Source organism: Hemitrygon akajei, chromosome 14, assembly GCF_048418815.1.
Source record: "Hemitrygon akajei chromosome 14, sHemAka1.3, whole genome shotgun sequence".
Classification (NCBI taxonomy): Eukaryota; Metazoa; Chordata; class Chondrichthyes; order Myliobatiformes; family Dasyatidae; genus Hemitrygon; species Hemitrygon akajei.
Genome location: NC_133137.1, coordinates 107,461,352 through 107,488,988, shown reverse-complemented (window position 1 = coordinate 107,488,988; position 27,637 = coordinate 107,461,352). Strand labels below are relative to the sequence as shown.

Sequence of the window (27,637 nt, the reverse complement as noted above, 5' to 3'; positions counted from 1 at the left end):
CTTTTCTCAATATTCTGTATTCTGTTTTCAATTTGGAAATTAAATTGTGTCTTATGGCTGATTCAGGACAAAGTGCACATGGGTTGTAGGAAAATATTAAACAAGGTGGAACAAGCTGCCAGCAATGGTGGTGGAGGCGGATAGGATAGGGTCTTGAGTCTCCTGAATAGGTACATAAAGCTTAGAAAAATAGAGGGCTATAGTTAACCCTAGGTAATTTCTAAAGTAGTACATATTCAGCACAGGATTGTGGGCCGAAGGGCCTGTATTTTGCTGTAGGTTTTCTATGTTTCCATGTTTCTAAGTGTGTTGGGATGTGTATAGTGTACATGGTAGTTATGAGGTTATGTATTTCAACCATCATTTAATTGGTTTCCATTTAATGCCAGTGGTTCCTGAGAAGGAATTTCAGTATTTAGATCTATGGATGATGAATGAATTCCAAGTCAGTGTGAGACTTAGAAGGAAACTGCAAGTGATAACATTCTCTTGTGCTCAGTGTGTCTATTAATATGATGTTAGAGGTATGCGGTATCAAAAAGGCCTTTGTACCTGCTGCGGAGTGTGTTTTGTAGATATTACATGCTGCAGCCTTGTTCTGCTATTAGTGGAGGGAATTAATGTTTAGAATAGATCAGAGTAGTATGTTAATTAATGGGGCTGCATGAACAGAAGTAATGTCAACATGTTGAGAGTTGTTGGAGCTGCATTCAATCAAACTAGCGAAGAATATTCCAACTTCAACTCATAGATTCATACATACCATACATCAAGGAAACAGGCCCTTTGACTCCATGGTACATGACAAACTAAAATCCCATCTAAACTAGTCACACTTGCCTGTGTTTGGCCCATCTGTACCCAAGTGCCTTCTAAATGTTGTTAATGAACCTGCCTCAGGCAGTTTATTCCACATATGGACAACACCCCTGAGTGAACAAGTTTCCCCTCATATTCCCATTAAATCTCTCCCTTCTCACCCTGAAACAAAGTCCTCTAGTTCCTCATTTCTCAGCCCTGCAAAAAAGACTGCATATTCAGTCTGTCTATGTACTTATGACTTAATGCATCTCAAAAAGATTACTCCTAATTCTCCTGCACTTCAGTGAATATAGTTCCAGGCTGCTCAGGCTCCCTTCATAACTCAGTCCCTTGAGTCTCACCAACATCCTCATAAACCTCCTCTGCATTCTTTCCAGCTTAATGGCATCTTTCCCATAGCAAGGTAACCAAAACTGAACATAATTTGCCAAATATAATCTCACCAACATCTTGTAAAATTGCAACATAACATCCTATCTTCTCTGCTCCATGCCCTGACTGATGAGGACCAGTGGGCTAAAAACTGCCTTCACCACAGTGTCTGACCATCACACCACTTTTGGGGAACTATGTGCAGTGGTGCCAGAAAGTTTGTGAACCCTGTAGGATTTTCTCTATTTCTTCATAAATATAACCTAAAATGTGATCAAATCTTCATGTAAGTACTAAATCTGGATAAAAAGAACCCAATTAAATAAATAAGACAAAAACATTATACTTGTTCATTTAATTATTGAGAAAACTGATACAGCATTACATGTATTTGTTGGAAAAGTACGTGAACCTTTTCTTTCAGTAACTGGCGTGACCCCCTAGTACAGCAATAACTTCAACCAAATGTTTCCAGTAACTGCTGATCAGTCCTGCACATTGGCTTGGAGGAATTTTAGGATATTCCTCCTTACAAAACTGTTTCAACTGTGGGATGCTGGTGGGGTTCCTTGCATGAGCTGATTGCTTCAGATCCTTCCAGAACATTTCTGTGGGATAAAGGTCAGGACTTTGGCTTGGCCATTCCAAAACATGAGTTTTCTTCTTTTTAAACCATTCCGTTGTTGATTTGCTCTCGTCTTTTGGACCATTATCTTGTTGTATTATCCAACTTCTATGAAGCTTCAGGTGATGACCTGCTACCACGACATTCTCCTGTGGGATGTCTTGATACAGTTTTGAACTCATTGCTCCACCAATGATTGCAAGCTGTCCAGGCCCCGAGGCAGCAAAGCAGCCTCAAACCATGATGCTCCTTCCACCATGCTTCACAGTTGGGATGAGGTTTTGCTGTTGGTGTGCAGTGCCTTTTTTCCACCAAGCATAGGAATGTGCATTTCTGCCAAAAAGTGCAATGTTTGTCTCATCTGTCCACAGGATATTGTCAAAGAAGTGCTATGGATTATCCAGGTGGTCTCTTGTAAACTAGAGGCATGCAGCATTGTTTTTTTGGAGAGCTATATCTTCCTCCATGATGTACTGCCATGAACACCATTCTTGTTCAGTGTTTTTCTTTTAGTGGACACATGAACAGAGAATTCAGCAAGTTCTAGAGATTTCTGCAGGTCTGTTGCTGCTACCCTTGGGTTCTTTCTCACCTCCATCAGCATTGCACGCTGTGCTCTAGGTGTGATCTTTGCAGGACACCCACTCCTAGAGAGAGTAGCAGAGTTGCAGAGTTTCCTTCATTCATAGACATCTTCTCTTATTGTTGATTGATGAACACACAGGTCTTTAGAAATGGTTATGTAGCTTGATGCACCTCTACACTTCTTCTAAGGTCCTCTGAAAGTTGCTTTGATTGAGGCATGGTGCACATAAACGTATCTTTCTTGAGAAGTGCAGGTTCTGTCAGTAACCATCAATGCGGGTTCCAATGACCATGGACACCTTCAAAGCGATTGGACAGCCTCCAACTGTGACTCCAGCCTTGAACTCCAGGCCGGATCTTCACGTGCTATGATTGTGACTCTTGTCCCCCCCTCCGCCGCCACCACTCTGCAATCCCCTCTCCCTCAGATCCCATCATCAGCTCCTGGGCCCTTAGAGGCTCCATCTTCCTCTCACCCCTACCCTTCCCTCTCCACGGACACTACCAGCCTCCCTCCCCCTTCTGATCCCAGTTCTCATCTGTGCCGGGTCTTTACCATCCCCTCCGACCTTCCACTCTCTGAGGCAGACCGCTCTGTCCTCAGTAAGGGCCTTACCTTTGTCCCCCTGCACCCACACCTCAGCGAATTCTGCGTACACCATGACGCTGAACTCTCCTTCCGCCGGCTCCGTCTTCGAGCCTACTTTTCATCAAGGACTCTCCTACCCCCACCGATGACCCTTTCTCCCGTCTTCAACCCTCCTCCTCTTCATGGACACCCTGTTCTGGTCTTCTGCCTGCTCTGGATCTCTTTATTGCTAACTGCCAACGGGACATCAACCAAATCGACTTCACCATACCTTGTTCCAATTCCAACCTCACTCCTTCCTAACGCTCGGCTCTTCACTCCCTCCGCACCAATCCTAACCTTACTATAAAACCCGCTGGTAAGGGGGGTGCTGTTGTAGTCTGGTGTACTGACCTCTACCTTGCCGAGGCACAGCGACAACTCGCTGATACCTCCTCTTACTTACCCCTCGATCATGACCCCACTAAGGAGTACCAGGCCACTGTCTCCCACACCATCACCAACCTTATCAGCTCTGGGGATCTCTCATCCACTGCCACCAACCTCATAGTTCCCACACCCCACACTTCCCGTTTCTACCTCCTACCCAAGATCCACAAACCTGCCTGTCCATGTAGACCCATTGTCTCAGCTTGCTCCTGCCCCGCCGAACTCATTTCTACATGCCTCGACACTGTTTTATCCCCCCCTTGTTCAATCCCTTCCCACCTATGTTCGTGACAGTTCTCATGCTTTGCATTTTTTCAATGATTTTAAGTCCCCTGGCCCCCACCGCCTTATTTTCACCATGGACATCCAGTCCCTATATACCTCCATCCCCCACCCGGAAGGTCTCAAAGCTCTCTGTTTCTTTTTGGATTCCAGACCTAACCAGTTCCCCTCTACCACCACTCTCCTCTGTCTAGCGGAGTTAGTCCTTACTCTCGATAATTTCTCCTTTGGCTCCTCCCACTTCCTCCAAACCAAAGATGTAGCCATGGGCCCCCGTATGGGTCCCAGTTATGCCTGCCTTTTTGTTGGCTTTGTGGAACAGTCCACGTTCCAAGCTTATATGGGTATCCGTCCCCCACTTTTCCTTCGCTACATTGACGACTGCATTGGCACTGCCTCCTGCACGCATGCTGAGCTCGTTGACTTCATTAACTTTGCCTCCAACTTTCACCCTGCCCTCAAATTTACCTGGTCCATTTCCGACACCTCCCTCCCCTTTCTTGATCTTTCTGTCTCCATCTCAGGAGATGGCTTATCTACTGATACCTACTATAAGCCTACAGACTCTCACAGCTACCTGGACTATTCCTCTTCTTACCCTGTCTCTTGCAAAAATGCCATCCCCTTCTCGCAATTCCTCCGTCTCTGCCACATCTGCTCTCAGGATAAGGCTTTTCATTCCAGGTCGAAGGAGATGTCTTCCTTTTTTAAAGAAAGGGGCTTCATTCCTCCACCATCAACTCTGCTCTCAAATGTATCTCTCCCATTTCACGCACATCTGCTCTCACCCCATCCTCCCACCACCCCACTCGGGATAGGGTTCCCTTTGTCCACACCTACCACCCCACCAGCCTCCAGGTCCAACATATAATTCTCCATAACTTCCACGAAGTCCAACAGGATCCCACTACCAAGCACATCTTCCCTTCCCCCCCCCTTTCTGCTTTCTGCAGGGATCACTCCTTACACGACTCCCTTGTCCATTTATTCCCCCCCCCCCATCCCTTCCCACCGATCACCCTCCTGGCACTTACCCTTGTAAGTGGAACAAGTGCTACACCTGCCCTTACACTTCCTCCCTCACCACCATTCAGGGCTCAGACAGTCCTTCCAGGTGAGGTGACACTTCACCTGTGAGTCAGCTGGTGTGGTATACTGCGTCCGGTGCTCCCGGTGTGGCCTTTTATATATTGGTGAGGCCCGACGCAGACTGGGAGACTGATTCATTGAACACCTACGCTCTGTCCGCCAGAGAAAGCAGGATCTCCCAGTGGCCACACATTTTAATTCCACGTCCCATTCCCATTCTGATATGTCTATCCATGGCCTCCTCTACTGTCAAGATGAAGCCACACTCAGGATGCAGGAACAACACCTTATATACCGGCTGGTTAGCCTCCAACCTGATGGCATGAACATAGATTTCTCTAACTTCCATTAATGCCCCTCCTCCCCTTCTTACCCCATCCCTTATTTATTTATTTATTTATTTATTTATTTATTTATTTATTATTCCCTCCCCTTTTTCTTTTCTCATTTTTCTCTCTCTCTGCCCCTCTCACAGTCACTCTTTGCCTGTTCTCCATCTCCCTCTCTGGTGCTCCCCTCCCCCTTTCTTTCTCCATAGGCCTCCCGTCCCATGATCCTTTCCCTTCTCCAGCTCTGTATCCCTTTTGCCAATCACCTTTGCAGCTCTTAGTTTTATCCCTCCCCCTCTGATCTTCTCCTATCATTTCTGATTTCCCCCTCTCTGTCCTACTTTCAAATCTCATACTTTTCTTTCAGTTAGTCCTGACGAAGGGTCTCGGCCCGAAACGTCGACTGTACTTCTTCCTATAGATGTTGCCTGGTCTGCTGCGTTCCACCAGCATTTTGTGTGTATTGCTTCTGTCAGTAACCTGACTTTGTGTGCCTTTTTTATAAGGCAGGCACCTCTACAGCCCAGACCATCAATCTCATCTCATTGCTTTGAACACCTGACTCTAAATAGCTTTTGTAGATGGCATTACCCCAGAGGTTCACATATTTTTTCCCAAGAAGTACATCTAATATTGGGTCATTTTTCTCAATAAATAAATGAACAGGTAATTTTTTTGTTACTTATTTAATTGGGATTTCCTTATCTAGTTTTAGGAGTTATGTGAAGATCTGACCACATTTTAGGTCCTACTTATGCAGAAATCGAGAAAATTCTACAGGGTTCACAAATTTTCTAGCACCACTATACTTGTTGTCCTCAGTCTCTCTGTTCTACAACACTCCCCAATGTCCAACTGTTTATTGTGGAAGTTCTAGCCTCATTTGTTTTCCCAGTGTTCTGCACCTTGCACTTATCTGAATGAAGCACATTTTGCCATTCCTCTGCCTACTTTCCCACCTGATTATTTCCCACTTCTCTAATTCTTGATAGTCATCTTTGCTGTCAACAACACCATCTAACTTAGTGTCATCAGCAAACTTACTAAACGTACCTTATACTTTCTCATTCAAATCACTGATAGATGATAAACAAAAACAGGCCCAGGATACACCACTTAATCACGAGCTTCTACAAACGTTTGTAGTTTGAAAAATAACTTTCTATTATTACTCTCAGCTTTCTATCATCAAACCAATTATATAGTGAACTAGCTAGTTCTCTCTGAATTCTTGTGATCAAAATTTTCTTAGCAACCTATCATGCAGAACCTTTTCAAGGGCATTACAGAAGTTCATATATAACATGTCCACAGCTCTGAACTCTTTGACCTTCTTGGTTACTTCCTAAAAGAACTCAATCAGATGTGTGAGACTTCTTGATATGTGCCTTGCAACTGGTGGGAATCTTTTGGTTAGTAGGAGATATCACTTGCAGCGCAACATCCAGCCTTGAACCTGCCCTGGTAGCCACAGCATTTATGTTGCCCATTCAATTACACTTGTGGTTAATAGAACTCCCTAGGATGTTGATTTTGATATCAACTTCTGCATTGCCGTAGGAATTGCAAATGGAATTGAATATTGTTCCATCATCAACAATCATCTTCCAGAGCTTAAGTGGATGTAAAATCATAGATGAAGCCACTTAGAGTGATTGTGTGTAGGTCATTGTATCGAGGAACAGCTGCAACTATGATCAGGTATTGAGCGGATAGACTCCCAGTTAACAAAACCATCTTTCTTTGTACAAGATGTGTCCCAATCAATCGTGGATTTCCCTTTGATTTTCTTGATATTTAATGCTGATTCTTGATCTTTCTAATTTAATTTTTAGTTTGTGGCTATATATTATTGATTCCTTGAGAGAATGATGATGTGCCACTCCTTGAATTTTGCAGCCCTCTGGTGAAAGTTCTTTCAGATTGTTGTTAGGTGCTATGTTCTTGGACTTAGACTCAATGATGTTGATTCAGAGAAGAATCTGCAGTGTCTGATACTCTAAGCCTGTTTGATGGTAGAGGTAATTGATTTAGGATGTGCAGGTAAGTACTTCAGGTGACCCCCATTTGATGGGCATTTAGATTAAGGAAATTTGCTTTTGTGGAATTTATAAATCACAACCCAGACATTTGTGATACAAAATAAAATGCATGCTTATGGAACATGTGGGGAAAAATGTAAATAATCCAACACTTTATTTTTCAATGTGTTTCTTGACACGTGCAGATGATGTGCCTTCATCTTACAGAAAATTGTGAAATGAACCGTTTCCTAGGAATGCAACCATCTCATAATGTGGAGTTACCTATAACTCCAGGTCTGCTGCATTTACTACACATGTCAGCCACATGCGAAATGGTTCTTAATATTTCATGTAGTGCATAGGTTACACATTGGCTTTAGTCTGGATAGTACCAAGCATTTTTGGTAATGTAGCTGTAATCAAGTGGCAAGTATTCCATCAGATTGAAGACTTGTGGCAAGTGGATGATGGAAGAGCCTTAGGAAATGAATCATTCACTACAGGAAACCCAGTCTCTGACAAGTCCAATAGAGATCTGATCAATGGTTCACCCAGGAGATCTCACCCAGTCAAAAAGTGCTTTGACATCAAGAGCAATAATTCACTTCACCTTGAAATTCAGCTCATTTGTTTGTGTTTGGAACAAAGCTATAATGGTAGAACAAGTTGTTGGGGAGCAAATACCAATTGATAACACTGACAATGGCATTTTTCAGAGCAGGCTAGGTGGACAACAATTAGTCAGATCCAGTATTTCCTGGCTTTAGAGAACAGGTCATACTTGGGGAATTTTTATTTTGTTGGGGTATGCCTGTGTTGCTGTCGCATTGAAAAACCTTAACTCCTCATAAACTTTCATGTACATCTACTGTACGTACCACAATATCTACCCATTTAAATAATATGTTTCTCATTGACTTGTACCCTCTAACCCATCCATTTAAACTCTATTTAAAATCATCCCTGATGAAGATTGCAGAGTTTGTCATCAAAACATCAGTTATAATCAATACCTGTACCCAGCTGAAAGCCTAAGAAGAGTTTATTCTTCTATCTACTCTCATCTTAAACTTCCTGTTTAATCTTATGGAGAAAACTGTTGGATCATTTATAGCTACAATGGCAATATATTTATGAGAACTCCTGATCATTGATTTAATGTTACACTCTACATAAGTTACGTTAATACATTCATTCTTGGTTTTGACTTTGAAAGAGTAATTTACTGATCTAATTCCCATATTACCTGTCACTACTGTCAGAATGTCCATTAACGTTGGCTGCACAATTGGAGAGCACATCTGAAATCATCAAGTTGCTGAAAAGTGGGGGAGCCCATTTGGACTTTAGGACCCGGGATGGATTAACAGCTTTACACAAGGCCGTACGATGTCAGAATCATACAGCACTAATAGTAAGTAGTCAATTCCACACTCCATCAACACTGATCATGTGATTTCATGGCACAGGGATACTTAGTACATGAATTGAGCTGCATTAACAATGTGAACACAATTTCACGTCAACTAGCATTATGCTGCAATACTGGTGAGTACCTGACACAATGGTGCTAGTGAGTCACGAGTTGCACTCTGAAGTGATTGCACAAAAATCACAAGGTAATACATGGAGCCACAATATTGCTTTGCCAGTTCCACCTCTTACCACTGCCCCAACCCCCAATCTACACAATTTTGGTGGATTATTGAACATGAGGATCTGAATATTGAAATGAGAGTAAGTCATTTTATCCCTCAAGCCTGTTCTGTCAAATCTGTCTGATTTGTAATTAATCACCTTATTTGCCCTATTTCCATTAATACCTTTGGTTAATAAAAAGTCCTTCAATCTCAAATTAAAATTGACTATTGACCAATATAGTCTAAATTGTTTAAATTTCTGCTGTGCTTTGAATTTTCTAACACAAATCTAAAGCTCCAATTTTCAGTGTATATCCCCTAATTTTAGAATCCTGAATCAGTGCTTCAAATATTTTGAAAGCCAGTCAGGTTGTCCTTTAATCCTCTAAATTCTGAGGTGATGCAATTCTACTTTGAGTTATCTGAACTCATAATTTAATCAGTGGAGTCCAGGTATCACTTTTGTAAATTTCTGCTTGTATCCCACCCAAAATATAATGCCCGGATGTGAAAGTGATAATCCAGGTGTGTTTTAACCACTACTTCCAAACTTATTTTCTAGATTTGAAAACCACTCTTCCAGTAATCCTACTCAGTGTTTGTGTACTTGCCCAACACGTTTTAATGGACTGAATCAATTAATCCTTATGTCCAGTAGGTCTCTTGCTGTTCAGCCACTGGGCAATGTTGAACAATGCTGCTCTTGATAAAAAGTAGGTCCTTACTGATGGTAGTATCTGGAAATCTGTACCTATACAGAACGTTAGTTAAATATTTTTAAGGACTAAGGGAGCTAGAATGGTGTATTGCATTTCCATTAGTGGTGACTCAAAGACAATGCGTGTGTGTTGTATGTTCATGAGATACAGTGATCATTTTCTGATCTTTCAGTCAATTCACTTGATCCTTGCTCCAGGTCTTACACCACCTTTGTTTCAGTATTGAATGATGGCTGCACTGTTAGAGCGATTGCCAGTTAAATTAAAGGATGATCTAAGACCTTATCTCTCACTCTGTAGTGGAACTGTAGGATCCTATAACGTATTCAGAGATAAGGGAGTCCTGGTGACCTGGCCAACATTGATAATAACCAATATCTATACAGTATATATTATCTCATTGTAGACCGACACTTACTTATTATTAATTTACCTTTGTTCCAGACTCTAAAACAAAATAAAAATTTGTTAGAATCCTGAAACTTATGTTTGACCCAAAAGGTTAGAGAGTTCTAAAATACCTCTACCTTTTCTATGAAAGAATGCTTCTGATGTTACTCTTGAATAGTGTACTTCTGATTTAAGGATTTTGAACCTTCTTTGTAGATGCCTTCAACAAAAGAAGCAATGCCTCTGAAACTTCTCTGTTTAATTCCTTACACCTAACTGTCTTGTATTTCTTCAATTTATTCAATTATAAAATAATAACTCTGCATTGTTTGTACTATCTTTAGGAACTATGTTTTGTGAGTGAGTAAATGTTATAAATGTATTGTGCTTGTACATCCTAAATAATAATTCTATTGATTGTACATCATACAATGCTGTGTAATACTACATACCTTTGTAACCTACTTGTATGTCTTTTTTGTACAGACACTGTTAGATCTGGGTGCTTCTCCTGATTATAAGGACAGCCGGGGTTTAACACCTTTATACCATAGTTCAATGGTGGGAGGAGACCCTTATTGCTGTGAACTGATTCTGCATGACCGTGCCAATGTAGGCTGCATGGATGAAAATGGCTGGCAGGAAATCCATCAGGTAAAATGATTGATAGGAAACAGAATGTATGAATGATGCACTGATAGCTTGGAAACGTGCAATGCAATCTGTTCCTTTCCATTTCCATTCCCATTGAGTTCAATAGCAGGAGCTCACCCATTTTGCTGGAGTTGGAATTGAAGGGAGCATATTGGGAACATAAGATGCCAACTGGAGTATTCAAGAAGGAACTGAGCCAGCTTAAATTTGCAGAGTCAGATGTTTATTTACGTCCTGATATACTCCCAACATAGTAAAAATGGTTGGCAGTTCCTTCTTCAAGATCTTTTGACTAAGCAAAGAATTTGGGAGGTATTTTGTCTTTATGACCCACTGAGTGCGACTGAGAGTAAATTGTTGGCAACTGCTTCATACACAATGCAAGTCAAGATTCTGTGATCAGTCTTTATAGAAATCATTTATCACATCTATTGGAGGTTATCAGGTGTCATTTAAGTTCTATATAAATAAATGCCCAATCTGAACTAATACTCATTAAAAAACAGCAGATTTCACTTTCTTTACCTACTACATTATTCTCAAGAATATGTTTTTAATTGCAAAGCACAAACTGTCCCATTATCTGATGCACTGAATATGTAATTGAACATTGAATCTTGGGTTAAGTTTGACTGATAGACCTGCACAAAGAAGTGACCATTTTTCTTTACCCCCTTTGATTTTCATTGATTTCCGTTTAATCTGGCCTCTCGGTTTCATGTTTGTTCAAATGTTGTCTTGATATTAAGGTTTATAATGAAACTTGGAGCTCAGTATGGTTGATAGGTTATTTCTGCATAAGTATGCAACATTGCTAATGGCACCTTGTATCACCTTGCTGCCAATTATAAATAAAACTGTGAGAGTTACTTAACCAAATTGGATATCCTACTTTTTGGAGACAGGATATCCTGGCCAGTTTTCCAAATGATTATTTACGTGGCTTTAATGTAGCAACTTGTTTCAAGCTGTGTCTAATCCTGGAACATTTCTTCAGCATCACGGCACAAATAGCTGAGTCCCTAAGGATTTGTTGCATCAGATACCATCAGACATTACATGGAATTTATCAAATTGGTTGAAGAGCATGCTTTTGGAATAGTGAAAACCTTGAAAATATTGCTAAAAGTACTTTCCTTGAGCAATTCTTGGGATTGAAAGATGGCTTATGTACTTCCAGTCTGGTATAATGGGTTTAGAGATATGACAGGACTCGTCTCCCCTCCCCTTGGTGACATACTCTCATTGCTAGCCCTCAAGTACTTTGATTATAAAATCAGTCCAATGTATCTCTTCATATTGTTTCTATACATTAATTCTGAAAATTCTTTTTTCTTTAAATTGGGTCTAACTCCCTTAATCAGAGCTGAGTTGCAAAGTTCTAATTCTTTTAAGTCATGTAAAGAAGACAAATAAAAGCAGTCATTGTCAGTGACAGTGGCACTCACAGGCTGAATGTTTGATTGAAAATATATCAGTGATGAGCTTCTGAAGTTCTAACTGTCCACTGTTTTGATTCAGGCTTGCCGGTATGGGCATGTGCAACACCTGGAACACCTGTTGTTTTATGGAGCAGACATGAGCACACAGAACGCCTCGGGGAACACAGCTCTGCATATCTGTGCTCTCTACAATCAGGTCAGTCATGGGTGGGAGAAGTCCTGGGAAAGGGCAATTGTGTGATAAAGAAGTGAACTAGAATGGTGAGCGCTTTGAAATCGTGACTCATTGTAGTCATGCTAGAATGTGAGACTATTATAAGTAGAATGTTAGGTACAGCATAGGGAAATGTGGCCGAATGCAAGTGGGTAGGATGAGAGGGGAATGAAATAGGAAAGGATGTTGAAAGTCTGGTGTCAAAGCAAGTAGGAGAGTTATGAGGGTTAGGTAAGAACAGAGGATGAAAATTTCAAGGCAAGAATGCAGCTGTGAAAGAGTGTGGAGAAGAGTGCAAGTAGAAGAAAAAGTAAGTTAAGGTGATCTTGGAAACAGGAGGGTGGAATTCATAGAGCCTAAAGCATAAGGCTATGGGAGAAATAGTTTGCAGATAGTAAAGAGATCTGAGAATCCAGAGATCTCTTTGTGGCCTGTAATAACTACTTCAGTGCAGCATGTCTGAAGTAGAGGAAGGGCCAGGACAATACATCCATCCAAGGTTTCAAAGGTACATTTAATGTCAGAGAAATTATACATCTTGAACAGGTAGAAGTGGTGGTGGATAAAGCATGAGGGATGCTGGTTCTCTTCAGCTAATGTTCACATCGAAAAGGCTCTCAGTTTCCTGACACCAACACCTGCTCAGTGGTAACAGGATCATCACTTCAGCACAGGGTAACATAACCAATAATTCCATTCTCCTGGTAGTGAAGAAGATGACATATTTACAGGAAACAACAGCAAACATCTAGAAGTCAAAAAAGTCTGCACCTGTTCAGTATGCTTGCTTGAGGAGGGAACATTCACAACTGGATCTAACATGTCACAAAAGATGTAAAGGTCACAGAGGGTGATGTATGCTTCTGCTTAATTCTTCTCCCATTTTGTTTCCCAAAAATGTAACTTGATTTAGAAAATCAAGATTGTTTAAACAAATAATGCATCTATTCCAACTTCCACTATCATCCTAGCTTGTGCTTTTAGTTCAGTTTGTCAAACTCAATAGGTCAATAGGGTCTAACCAAGCTACCGCAAAACAAGAAGATATCTGTCACCAACAAGAGAACATCTGAAGATGCTGGAAATCCAGGCAATGCACACAAAATCCTGGTGGAATTCAGCAGGCCAGGCAGCCTCTATTGAAAAGGGTATAGGTGATGTTTTGGGCCGAGACCCTTCATCAGTCCTGCCGAAGGGTCTCAGCCCGAAACTTCGACTGTGCTTTTTTCTGTAGATGCTGATGCTGCCTGGTCTGCTGAGTTCCTCCAGCATTTTGTGTGGGCACTGGATGGTCTGCTTAAAAGTTAGAATGCAGTATAAAAGTGAAGGGGGAAGTTAGTTCCTCTAATGCATTAAGTAATGTATTGAGTTATGGAGTCTATTTCTTACATTATGAAGTTGATGCATCACTCCGTGCTAAGACTGTGGGCTCAGCCATTATGCAATGTCTTATCTGGTTGGGAGTTTCAACCATCATGTATCATACTGTGTCTTAATTATATTTTAACACAAGCAATATCGCCACCTTCAATATCTGAATGTTTGATAGCATCAACGAAAAACGTAAATTTTTTGGAGAACACTCACAGTTTGTTACAAGTTCAATGAATATTTTACCAAATATGGCATCTCTGTGGTGCTTACAACAGATAATGAGCACAGTTCATGTTGGACAATTTTGTGAGACTCTTCAACAACAGGCAGTTTTTATCAGCTCACTTTCTAACAACAAATGGAAAGAAGTTTGTCCCACTGAGACAGGGAAAGGATGACAAGTGAGGTGGCACTTCTAGTCAAGAGAAAGAGGGATGCATACTTAAGATTTAGGAAGCAAAGATTACACAGGGCTTTTGAGAATAATAAGAAAGCTAGGACAGAGCTAGAAGGAAATGCGAGAAGGCCTTGACAAGTAGGATTAAGGGTAACCCGAGGTGTTCTACATGTATGTGAAGAATAGAAGGTTGAAGAGAGTGAGGGTAGCACTGGTCATGGTTAAAGGGGAAAACATGGCAGTAGGTGGAGCGGAGCAGGTTGTGAAGGTCTATAGTGAATACTTTGTTTCATTGTTCACCAGGGAGAGGGACTTTGACAAATGTCAGTTTAGCATAGAACAAGTTACTGTGCTGGAGCATGTCAAGGTTAAGAAAGAGACAGTATTGGAATTTCCAAAAACATTAGGGTAGGTAAATCCTGGGGCCAGACAAGGTTACTGTGGCAAACAAGGGAAAAGTTTGTAGGGGCATTAATGATCTTCAGATCCTCCCTGGTCACAGGAGTAGTACAAAAGAACTGGATGGCAAATATTGTTCCTCTGTTCAAGAAAAGAGTAGGGATAACCATGGGAAGCATAGCCAGTGAGTTTTATGTCAAAAATGGGCAAACTAATGGAGAAGATTCTTATGGGCAGGAATTATGGGCATTTGGAGAAGCATATTCTTAGTAGTGTTAGTTAATATGGCTTTGTGAGGGGCAGGTAATGCCTTACAAGCCTGACTTTGATGAGGTGACAAAACAAATTGGTGAAGATAGAGTGGTGGATGTGGTGTACATTGATTTTAGTAAAGTGCTTGTCAAGGTTTCCCATGGTAGGCTCATTGAGAAAGTCATGAGGCATAGGATTCTTGGAAATCTGGCTGCATGGATTTAGAATAAGTTTGCCCTCAATAGGCAGAGGGTGGTAGTAATATAAGCATATTCCACCTGGAGGTCATGACTAGTTGTGTTCTGCAGGGATCTGTTCTGGGCCCCTGACTCTTTGTTATTTTTATAAGTGACTTGGATGAGAAAGTGAAAGGGTGGGCTACTAACATGCAGATGACATGCAGATTGGAGGCTTGTAGATAGTGGGGAAGGTTGCTGTAGGCTACATTGGGATATGGACAGAGTGTTGACTTTGGCAGAGAAGTGGTTGATGGAGTTCAGTCTGGTAAAGTGTGAAGAGATATACTTTGAAAGATCAAACTTGAAGGCAGGTTCTACAAGTAAATGGTGTGCAGGAATAGAAGGATATTGGGATACCTGAAAGCTGCCATGTAAATTAATAGGATAGTTAAGAAGGCATATGGTGTGCTGGCCTTCATTAGTTGGGGCACTGAGTTAATATTGCAGCTCCATAAAACTCTGGTTAGACCACACTTGGTCAGATCTATTCATCAAGTTATAGGAAGAGCATGGAAGCTTTACAGAGGATGCGGAGGAGATTTACCACAATGCTGCTTGGATGAGAGATGTCTTATGAAGAAAGTTTGAGTGAGCTTAGGGCTTTTCTCTATGAAGCAACAGAGGATGAGAAGCAGCTTGACAGAGGTGGACAAGATTATGAGAGACATAGATAGAGTGGACAGCCGGCACCTTTGTGAGAGGGCAGCAAAAGCCTAGTGGCCAAAACGTGCATGGCATAAAAAGGTTAGAAACCCTTGACCTAGAGAGTGGTGAGTACCTGGAACTTACTGCCTGAGAGAGGGATGGAAGCAGAATCAGTCACTTGAATTGCCTGGGCATAGAAGACTTTAGACTGTGCTGGGAAATGGTTTTGTGAGGATAGGAGCCCATTGATCGACATGGTGAACAGTCTGTTTCCATTCTATGTGACTGTATGACTCAATGTAAAACAAGCCTAGCTGTTTTTATTTCAGAATTCTGCATCTACAAATTTTAGGTTTTCATTTACTGCTGCCTTTATCCAGAACTGATGGAGGACTACTGATCTGTCATCAACTACATTTCTGCCATCACAGATGCTGTCTGACCTGCTGAAGATTTTCAGCACACTTTAGTTTAAATTTCCAATATCTGGAGATTTTTTTATGTTTCAAATTAATCTTTTCAAATGAATTTGAAGCAAGAAGGCTGCAAGTGGAGTGTCTGAAGGAATTTCCAGAGTGAAGGCATTTTATTACTTCGGTTGAAGAGAGGCAAGACTGTGCAGGCGAATGACATCAGCCAGTAAAGAGCGGGAAGAGTTTAAAAAGAAGACCACCATATACAGCGGGAAGTGTTCGGAGCAGGTAGCGGAGTGAGAGGGCATTGGCTCAAATGGGGCTTCAGCGAAGAACTGATTCACAGAGATTCACAGATAACAGTCTTTGACTTCCCCAGCGGGCTCTTCCCTTTCTCCCGAGGTCCTCTTCCGCTAACATCCGTTGCTCTGTCATGGCAGGTGAGCTCAGACCCGTGCCATGCTCCTCCTGTGCAAGTGGGAACTCAGGAAGGCTGACAGTGTCCCTGAAGACTACGTGTGCAGGAAGTGTGTCCGGGAGCAGCTGCTGATGACATAGTTAATTCAGAAACAAAGGTTCTGAACTTAAAGAAGGGTAACTTTGAAGGTATGAGACGTGAATTAGCTAAGATAGACTGGCAAATGATACTTAAAGGGTTGACGGTGGATATGCAATGGCAAACATTTAAAGATCGCATAGATGAACTACAACAATTGTTCATCCCAGTTTGGCAAAAGAATAAACTAGGGAAAGTAGTGCACCCGTGGCTGACAAGGGAAATTAGGGATGGTATCAAGTCCAAAGAAGAAATTTTAGGTTTTCATTTACTGCTGCCTTTATCCAGAACTGATGGAGGACTACTGATCTGTCATCAACTACATTTCTGCCATCACAGATGCTGTCTGACCTGCTGAAGATTTTCAGCACACTTTAGTTTAAATTTCCAATATCTGGAGATTTTTTTATGTTTCAAATTAATCTTTTCAAATGAATTTGAAGCAAGAAGGCTGCAAGTGGAGTGTCTGAAGGAATTTCCAGAGTGAAGGCATTTTATTACTTCGGTTGAAGAGAGGCAAGACTGTGCAGGCGAATGACATCAGCCAGTAAAGAGCGGGAAGAGTTTAAAAAGAAGACCACCATATACAGCGGGAAGTGTTCGGAGCAGGTAGCGGAGTGAGAGGGCATTGGCTCAAATGGGGCTTCAGCGAAGAACTGATTCACAGAGATTCACAGAGATTCACAGATAACAGTCTTTGACTTCCCCAGCGGGCTCTTCCCTTTCTCCCGAGGTCCTCTTCCGCTAACATCCGTTGCTCTGTCATGGCAGGTGAGCTCAGACCCGTGCCATGCTCCTCCTGTGCAAGTGGGAACTCAGGAAGGCTGACAGTGTCCCTGAAGACTACGTGTGCAGGAAGTGTGACGGGAGCAGCTGCTGATAGACCGCATGGCGGCACTGGAGCTGCACGTGGGCTCACTTTGGAGCATCTGAGATGCGGAGAATGTTGTGGATAGCACATTTAGTGAGTTGGTCACACCACAGTTTAAGGATCTAAGGAAAGATAGGGAATGGGTGACCAACAGGAAGAGTAGTAGTAGGAAGGTAGTCCAGGAGTCTCCTGCGGTCATCTCCCTCCAAAAGAGATATAGTGCTTTGGAGTCTGTTGGGGGAGATGACTCATCAGGTGAAGGCAGCAGTAACCAGGATGATGGATGGCCCTGCTGCACATGAGGGCAAAAAAAAGAGTTGCAAAGCTGTTGTGGTAGGGGATTCTATGGTAAGGGGAATAGAGAGGAGCTTCTGTGGCCGCCTGGGTGCAAGTTTCAGAGATGTCTCAGAGAGGCTGCAGGGCATTCTGTTGTTCAGGAGGCTTTAAACTAATGTGGCAGGGGGATGGGAACAAGTGCAGAGAGACAGAGGGGTGTAAAATGAGGGTAGAAGCAAAAAGTAGTAAGGTGAGAAGTAAAACTGGCAGGCAGGCAAATCCAGGGCAAAAAGCAAAAAGAGCCACTTTTCAACATAATTGTATAAGGGCTAAGAGTGTTGTAAAAACAAGCCTGAAGGCTTTGTGTGTCAATGCGAGGAGCATTCGTAACAAGGTGGATGAATTGAATGTGCAGATAGTTATTAATGAATATGATACAGTTGGGATCACAGAGACATGGCTCCAGGGTGACCAAGGATGGGAGCTCAACATCCAGGAATATTCAATATTCAGGAGGGATAGACAGGAAAGAAAAGGAGGTGGGGTAGCATTGCTGGTTAGAGAGGAGATTAACGCAATAGAAAGGAAGGACATTAGCCTGGAGGATGTGGAATTGATATGGGTAGAGTTGTATAACACTAAGGGGCAGAAAACGTTGGTGGGAGTTGTGTACAGGTCACCTAACAATAGTAGTGAGGTTGGGGATGGCATTAAACAGGAAATTAGAAATGCGTGCAATAAAGGAACAGTAGTTATAAAGTGTGACTTCAATGTACATATAGATTGGGTGAACCAAATTGTTAAGGGTGCTGAGGAAGAGGATTTCTTGGAATGTATGTGGGATGGTTTTCTGAACCAACGTGTCGAGGAACCAACTAGAGAGCAGGCCATTCTAGATTGGGTATTGAGCAACGAGGAAGGGTTAGTTAGCAATCTTTTCGTGCGAGGCCCCTTGGGTAAGAGTGACCCAATATGGTGGAATTCTTCATTAAGATGGAGAGTGACATAGTTAATTCAGAAACAAAGGTTCTGAACTTAAAGAAGAGTAACTTTGAAGGTATGAGACGTGAATTAGCTAAGATAGACTGGCAAATGATACTTAAAGGGTTGACGGTGGATATGCAATGGCAAACATTTAAAGATCGCATAGATGAACTACAACAATTGTTCATCCCAGTTTGGCAAAAGAATAAACTAGGGAAAGTAGTGCACCCGTGGCTGACAAGGGAAATTAGGGATGGTATCAAGTCCAAAGAAGAAACATATAAATTAGCAAAAAAAAAGCGGCACACCTGAGGACTGGGAGAAATTCAGAGACCAGCAGAGGAAGACAAAGGGCTTAATTAGAAAAGGGAAAAAAGATTATGAGAGAAAGCTGGCAGGGAACATAAAAACTGACTGTAAAAGCTTTTATAGATATGTGAAAAGAAAAAGATTGGTCAAGACAAATGTAGGTCACTTACAGTCAGAAACAGGTGAATTGATCATAGGGAACAAAGACATGGCAGACCAATTGAATAACTACTTTGGTTCTGTCTTCACTAAGGAGGACATAAATAATCTTTCAGAAATAGTAAGGGACTGAGGGTCTAGTGAGATGGAGGAACTGAGGGAAATACATGTTAGTAGGGAAGTGGTGTTGGGTAAATTGAAGGGATTAAAGGCAGATAAATCCCTAGGGCCAGATGGTCTGCATCCCAGAGTGCTTAAGGAAGTAGCTCAAGAAATAGTGGATGCATGAGTGATAATTTTTCAAAACTCCTTAGATTCTGGATTAGTTCCTGAGGATTGGAGGGTGGCTAATGTAACCCCACTTTTTAAAAAAGGAGGGAGAGAAAAACCGGGGAAATATAGACCGGTTAGTCTGACATCGGTGGTGGGGAAAATGCTAGAGTCGGTTATCAAAGATGTGATAACAGCACATTTGGAAAGAGGTGAAATCATCGGACAAAGTCAGCATGGATTTGTGAAAGGAAAATCATGTCTGACAAATCTTATAGAATTTTTTGAAGATGTAATTAGTAGAGTGGATAGGGGAGAGCCAGTGGATGTGGTATATTTAGATTTTCAAAAGGCTTTTGACAAGGTCCCACACAGGAGATTAGTGTGCAAACTTAAAGCACATGGTATTGGGGGTATGGTATTGATGTGGATAGAGAATTGGTTGGCAGACAGGAAGCAAAGAGTGGGAGTAAACGGGACCTTTTCAGAATGGCAGGCAGTGACTAGTTGGGTACCGCAAGGCTCAGTGCTGGGACCCCAGTTGTTTACAAGATATATTAATGATTTAGACGAGGGAATTAAATGCAGCATCTCCAAGTTTGCGGATGACAGGAAGCTGGGCGGCAGTGTTAGCTGTGAGGAGGATGCTAAGAGGTTGCAGGGTGACCTGGATAGGTTAGGTGAGTGGGCAAATTCACGGCAGATGCAATTTAATGTGGATAAATGTGAGGTTATCCACTTTGGTTGCAAGAACAGGAAAACAGATTATTATCTGAACAGTGGCCGATTAGGAAAAGGGGAGATGCAACGAGACCTGGGTGTCATTGTACACCAGTCATTGAAGGTGGGCATGCAGGTACAGCAGGCGGTGAAAAAGGCAAATGGTATGTTGGCATTCATAGCAAAAGGATTTGAGTACAGGAGCAGGGAGGTTCTACTGCAGTTGTACAAGGCCTTGGTGAGACCGCACCTAGAATACTGTGTGCAGTTTTGGTCCCCTAATCTGAGGAAAGACATTCTTGCCATAGAGGGAGTACAGAGAAGGTTCACCAGATTGATTCCAGGGATGGCAGGACTTTCATATGAAGAAAGACTGGATCGACTAGGCTTATACTCACTGGAATTTAGAAGATTGAGGGGGGATCTTATTGAAAGGTATAAAATTCTAAAGGGATTGGACAGGCTAGATGCAGGAAGATTGTTTCCGATGTTAGGGAAGTCCAGAATGAGGGGTCACAGTTTAAGGATAAAGGGGAAGCCTTTTAGGACCGAGATGAGGAGAAACTCCTTAGCACAGAGAGTGGTGAATCTGTGGAATTCTCTGCCACAGGAAACAGTTGAGGAATTGGCTATATTTAAGAGGAAGTTAGATATGGCCCTTGTGGCTAAAGGGATCGGGGGTATGGAGAGAAAGCAGGTACAGGGTTCTGAGTTGGATGATCAGCCATGATCATACTGAATGGTGGTGCAGGCTCGAAGGGCCAAATGGCCTACTCCTGCACCTATTTTCTATGTTTCTGTGTTTCTATTCTGAAAGGGAAGGAGCCAGCTGTCGTGGTGCATGTAGGTACTAATGATATAGGATGAAAGCGGGGTGAGGTCCTACAAGCTGAATTTAGTGAGCTAGGACATAAATTAAAGAGTAGGACCTGAAAGGTAATCATCTCAGGATTATTACTGGTGCCATGTGCTAGCCAGAGTTGGAATAGCAGGATAGCTAGAATGAATATGTGGCTTGAGTGGTGGTGCAGGATGGAGGGTTTCAGGTTCTTGGGGCATTGGAACTGATTCTGGGGGAGGTGGGACCAGTACCGTCCAGACAGTCTACATCCGGGCAGGGCCGGGATGAATGTCCTAGGGAGATTGTTTGCTAGTGCTGTTGGGGAGGCTTTAAACTAATATGGCAGAGGAATGGGAACCCACACAGATAAGAAGAGGGAAGCGATGCAGAGACCAAAGCTAGTGTTAGTGAAGAAATAAGTAAGAGTAGAGTGCTTAAAAGTAAAAAGCAGAAATTGCATAGATCACTAGATTCTAGAAGGACAATGTGTATAAGGACACTTTATCTAAATGCCCGTAGTATTAGAAACAAGGTTAGCAAACTTGTGGGACAGATTAATACCAAGGCATATGATTTAGTGGCCATTACAGAAACCTGGTTGCAACGTGGAGATGCCTGGGAATTAAATATCCAAGGATAGGCAGGAAGGCAGAGGAGGTGGGATGGCACTCTTGATTAGGGATGAGATCAGGGCGATTGTGAGAGATGATATAAGATCTACGGAGCAGAATGTTGAGTCCATCTGGGTAAAGATCAAGAATAGTAAAGGGAAAAAAAAATCACTGGTGGGTGTTGTCTGTAGACCACCTAATAAAAATATTGCAGTGGCAGAGGCAATTAACCAAGAAATAACCGAGGATTGTAAGAATGGGACGACAGTTGTCATGGGGGATTTTAACTTCCACATAGATTGGGTGAATCAGGTTGGTCAAGGAAGTCTTGAGGAGGACTTCATAGAATGCATCCGTGATGGCTTTCTTGAGCAGCAGGTTAGTGAACCTACAAGGGAAAATACTATCATTGTCCTGTGCAATGAGACAATGAGACAGGTAAGATTAACGATCTTGTAGTCAGGGATCCTCTTGGAAAGAGTGATCATGGTATGATTGAATTTCACATTCAGATGGAGGATGAAATAGTTAGATCTAAAACTAGTGTATTATGCTTGAACAAGGGAGACTACAACGGGATGAGGGAGGAGTCGGCTTATGTGGATTGGGAGCATAGGCTATTTGGTAGGACAGTTGAGGAACAGTGGAATACTTTCAAAGAAATTTTTCACAGTGCTCAACAAAAGTATATTCCAGTCAAAAGTAAGGACACTAAGTGTGGAGAGAGCCAGTCTTGGATAACTAAGGAAATAAAAGATAGTATCAAATTGAAAGCTCGTGTGTACAAAGTCACAAAGTGTAGTGGGAGACAGGAGGATTGGGAAAACTTTAAAGAACAATGGAGGACAAATAAACAAGAAATAAGGAAAGGGAAGATAGAGTATGAAAGTAAATTAGCACAAAATATAAAAACAGATAGCAGAAGTTTTTATAAATATATAAAGCGGAAGAGGGTGGCTAAAGTCAACATATGTCCCTTGGAAGACGAGAAGGGGAAATTGATATTGGGTGATAAAGAAATGGCTGAAGCTTTGAACAACTATTTTGTGTCAGTCTTCACGATGGAGGACACATCTAATATGCCAAAGAAGGATGTTATGGACGAAATGGGAGGTGAGGACCTTGATAAAAATCACTGTCACTAAAGAGACAGTGATGAGCAAACTAGAGGGCCTGAAGGTAGATAAGTCACCTGGTCCTGATGGGATGCATTCTAGGGTGCTGAAGAAATTGGCGGAGGTTATAGTAGATGCATTGGTAATCATTTATCAAAACTCTCTATACTTTGGGCAGGTATTGGCGGATTGGAAGACAGCAAATGTCACGCCACTTTTTTTTAAAAAGGATGTAGGCAAAAGACGGGCAACTATAGGCCAGTTAGCTTAACATCTGTAGTCGGGAAAATGCTTGAAGCTGTCATTAAGGAAGAAATAGCGAAACATTTAGAAAGGAGTGGTTCCATTAGACAGACGCAGCATGGATTCAGAAAGGGCAGGTCCGGTTTGACAAACTTACTGGAGTTCTTTGAGGCCATAATGAGTGCAGTGGATAGAGGGGAACAGGTGAATGTCGTATACTTGGATTTCCAGAAGGCATTTGATAAGGTGCCACACAAGAGACTTATAAGTAAGATATGGATGCTTGGAGTCGGAGGAGGTGTATTGGCATGGATAGTGGATTGGTTAACTGATAGAAGGCAGAGAGTTGGTATAAATGGGTGTTTCCCCGGTTGGGTGTCAGTGGTGAGTGGGGTGCTGCAGGGCCCACAGCTGTTTACCATTGACATCGATGATTTGGAAGAGGGGACTGAGTGTAGCATAGCAAAATTTGCTGATGACACTAAACTGAGTGGAAAAGTAAATTGTACAGAGGATGTGGAGAGTCTGCAGAGGGATATAGATAGGTTAGGTGAGTGGGCCAAGGTCTGGCAGATGGAATACAACGTTGGTAAATGCGAGATTATCCACTTTGGAAGGAATAGTAGAAGAGCAGATTATTATTTAAATAGTGAAAGATTGCAGCATGCTGTTATGCAGAGAGACTTGGGAGTGCTTGTTCATAAATCGCAAAACGTTGGTTTGCAACAAGTTATTAAGAAGGCAATCGAAATGTTGGCCTTCATTGCTAGAGGGATTGAATTCCAGAACAGAGAGGTCTTTAGACAACACCTTCCAAAACTGACCTCTACCCACTTGATGGACAAGGATAACAAAATCATGAGACCACTACTACCTTGGAAATATATTGCTTTTGATCCTTCACTGTTGTTGAGACTTATTCCATCGCATTGTGCCTTAAGAATAGCAGCAATTCAAGGAAGCTGATCACCACCACATTCTTAAGGGCAGCTAGGAATGTGTACTTACCTGCAAAGCCCACATCCCTCGATTGAATGTATTGAAACCAATCACATTCATTCTGATTTTGTTAATTTTTACTTATTAGCTGAGTTATCTCTCATCAATAGAGTGGTAATCAAAATTTGTTCAAATTAATTCGGATTCAGAATTATCTACCCCTTTTCCAAGTGCAACTACTTGTCTGATGACACTTTATTCTGAAAATATTGTATCTGTATTTGTTGGCTTTGCCGTGATGTAGAACTGTGGTTTGATTTGGAATTAGTGAGCAAGTTTCTGTACCATGGTAAGTTCTTTTATATACAAGTTCTGTACATAATGTATTTTTCTGATATTCTGACACTGATAGTCTCTTCCCCATCTAAATTCAGAATCAGAATCAAGTTTAATATCACTGGCAATATATTATGAAATTTGTTGTTTTGTGGCAGCAGTAAGATGAAATACATAATAAAAAAGCACTATCAATTACAATAGGAAATAAATATAAAATTAAATTAAGTGAGTAGTCCAAAAGAGGGAAGACAAAGTAGTGTGGTAGTGTCTATGGGTACATTTTTCATTCTCAAATATGGTGGCAGGTGGGAGTGGGTGAAGAAGTTATTCCTAAAATACTGGGTGTGTGTCTTCATGCTCTTGTGCCTCCTCCTTGAGGCAATGAGAGAGGGAATGTCCTGGGTGATTGGGGTCCTTAATGATGAATGCTGCCTGATTTGAGGCTGATGCTCATGATGGAGCTGGCCGACTTTACAACTTTCTGCAGCTTTTTCCAATCCTGTGTAGTGGCCTCTCCATACCAGACAGTGATACATCCAGTTGGAATGCTGTCCATAGTACACCTACAGAAATTTGTGAGTGTGTTTGGTGACAAACCAAATCTCATCAAACTCCTAATGAAAAATAACCACTGTTGTGCTTTCATCAATTTGCATCAATATGTTAGATCTTCAGAGATGTTGACACCCAGGAACTTGAAACTGCTCATCCTTTCCATTGTTGATCCCTTGTGTGTGCTCTGTGGTCTCCCCCTTCCTGAAGTCCACAATCAATTCCTTGGTCTTACTGATATTGAGTTTTCAACACCATTCAGCCAGCTGATCTCTCTCACTCCTCCTCATCACCATCTGAAATTCTGCCAACAATACTTGTGTCATCGGTATATTTATAGATGTGTCTAGCCATACAATCGTAGGTGTAGAGAGAGTAGAGCAACAGGTTAAGCACGTATCCTTGAAGTGTGCCAACGAAAAGGAGATGTTATGTCTGATCTGCATGGACTGTGGTCTCCTGATTAAGAAGTCAAGGATCCATTTTCAGAGGGAGGTACAGAAGTCTAGGTTTTGGAGCTTGTTGATTAATGCTGAGATGGTACTGAACGCTGAGATATAATAAACAAACAGAAACTCGACGTTGGTATTGCTACAGTCCAAGTGGTCCAAGGCCGATTGGAGACCCAGTGAGAATGCATCCACTGTAGACTTACTGTGGTGACAGGCAGATTGCTGTGTGTCCAGGTCCTTGCTTAGGTAGGAGTAGATTCCAGCCATAACCAGCCTCTCAAAGCACTTCATCACAGTAGATGTGAGTGCAACTGCACAATAGTCATTTAGGCAGCTTATTCTGCTCTTGTTGGGCACTGGTATGTTGGGCCTCTCAGTAGAGTAGCGGTTAGTGAGATGCTGTTACAGCTCCGGGCATTCCGGAGTTCAGTGCCATCTGAAAGGAGTCTCTGTATGTATTCCCTGTGGAATGTGTGCGTTTTCCCCTGGTGCTCCGGTTTCATCCCACAGTCCAAAGATGTGCTGAGTAGGTTATTTGGTCATGTCTATTGTTCTGTGATTAGATTAGGGTTATCATCGTTGTGGAGTTGCTGGGGTGGCATGGCTTGAAGGGCCAGAATGGACAGAGGTACTTAAAGAGATAGTACAGGAACTAAGTGTGGAAGTTAAATTGAGCAATTAAGGGCAGAGCTCACAAGAAAGGAATGGGACATGATTACAGGGAGGTGTCTTCACACCAAGTCTGTTAATTGTGATTCAGCATTCTGCCAATTGGTATATTGCGTTTATTTCCTACCTGCATTCTAATCAGAATCAAGTTTAATATCACCAGCATGTTGTGAAATTTGATGTTTTGCAGCAGCAGTCCATTGCAATACATAATATTTTTTGCAAAACATTATACATCATATTTTTAAAAACTATAAATTACAGAAATAAGTACACATAAAAAATTACTAGTGCAAAAAGAGAGCAAAAAATAGTGAAGTATTGTGTATGGGTTAAATGTCCATTCAGAAATGTGATGATGGTGGGGAAGAAGCTGTTCCTGAATCATTGAGTGTGCGTCTTCGGGCTCCTGTACCTCCTCTTTGATAGCAGTAAGAAGAGGGCATGTCCTGGGTTAATTTCATTCTCCAACTTTGAACGCATGCAAACATATAATGAAAGGCTTTTGAAAGCCCTCATTGTATTCTAAATTTACAATATATATAGAAGCCCCAGCAAAGCTGAAAGTCACATGGGTAGCTCCAGTGCATTTGAATGCAGTACTTCCCACAGACATCATGTCTTGTGACAGCCCTTGTGCCCTTAAATTTATGCTGAGTGTGGGTTGATTTCATGAAAAAATTATTAGATAATGTTGCCATGGTTTTTCCAGCAATGCTTGTATGAGTATAGACAGTCTGTGTTAGCAATGTAGTGTGACAGTATTTTATTTGGGGAAAGAAACTGACTGATTTTGAAGGCCTAGTATGTCAGGTATGACTTTCCTCTATTCTGTTTTGCTCTATGCATTTGCTTTCTATCAGCAGAAGTACATCACTGTTTTTACCTTTACCTTCACTTCTGACTTTGGTGACATTCATCCAAATTATGTCATTAAGAGTGAAATCTCATTAAATATTTAACTCTCAAAATTTAATCATTTAGGTAAATATTTGTGCCTTAAATTTTTTAAAAAATGAAGCTGTTGTAAATAATTGGAACTACATAGACCAAGGCTTGAGTTTATCCATTTCATTCTTGTAAAATGCCTGTTTTTATACACTATCAAACAAAATCCAAACATTAAGTAGTAATCCTCTTTCTGCAGAGCTTTATTTTGGAGATCTCAGGATTCTGTTTGTCTAGATCAGCAAACAGCTCTTAGCTGTGTTTTATCATGTACCTGAGTGTGGTTTTGAGCAGAGGAAGAATTCAGTTGTCTACAACATCGTACATGAAATCTGAAGTACAATAGCCAAGTACTCTGGTATTGTAGTTAAATGTACATAATTCAAAAGTTTCATAAAACAATGGATAGCCACTCAGAAATGCAATTTACATTATGAGGGTTCATTAACTCTTCATGATGCCTCAATTGAAGCCATTCTTGCAGCCATTTTGACCAGAGAATTATCAATATTTATGCTGCAAGTATATTTGGAATGACTGGTTAATAAGAACATATCTGCAGTGTAAAAATTTTGGATTTTATACAGAGTTGGACTATGTTAGTCAGGTAAAGTTTTTATTAAAGCAGATTTTTGTTTGAGATTATGCACTCACATTTGAAGGTTTATTTTAAAGAGATTAGTGGGATAGCCAAGAAAGGAGCAAGAGCTGCCTGGAGCAAAAAATGTAGATACTGAAAATCTGAAACAAAAACAGGACATACCGAAGTGTTCAGTAGGTTGAACAGCACCAGTGGAAAGTAACTGGATGAACGGGCAAAGTGAGAAAATGTAGATATTTTAAGTTCCAGAGAGGGGAA

General features: G+C 41.6%; 1 protein-coding gene across 3 annotated transcripts in view; it reads left to right on the top strand.

Annotated features, from left to right (window-relative positions):
• Positions 1 to 27,637, top strand: part of shank3a (SH3 and multiple ankyrin repeat domains 3a) — a 1,154,364-nt gene that overhangs the window by 506,353 nt on the left and 620,374 nt on the right. For all 3 annotated transcript variants that reach the window (XM_073066894.1, XM_073066893.1, XM_073066892.1), the window contains exons 7-9: positions 8,409 to 8,560; positions 10,382 to 10,549; positions 12,071 to 12,187. In XM_073066894.1, the coding sequence (XP_072922995.1) occupies positions 8,409 to 8,560; positions 10,382 to 10,549; positions 12,071 to 12,187 (437 nt within the window). The remainder of the gene's footprint in view (positions 1 to 8,408; positions 8,561 to 10,381; positions 10,550 to 12,070; positions 12,188 to 27,637) is intronic.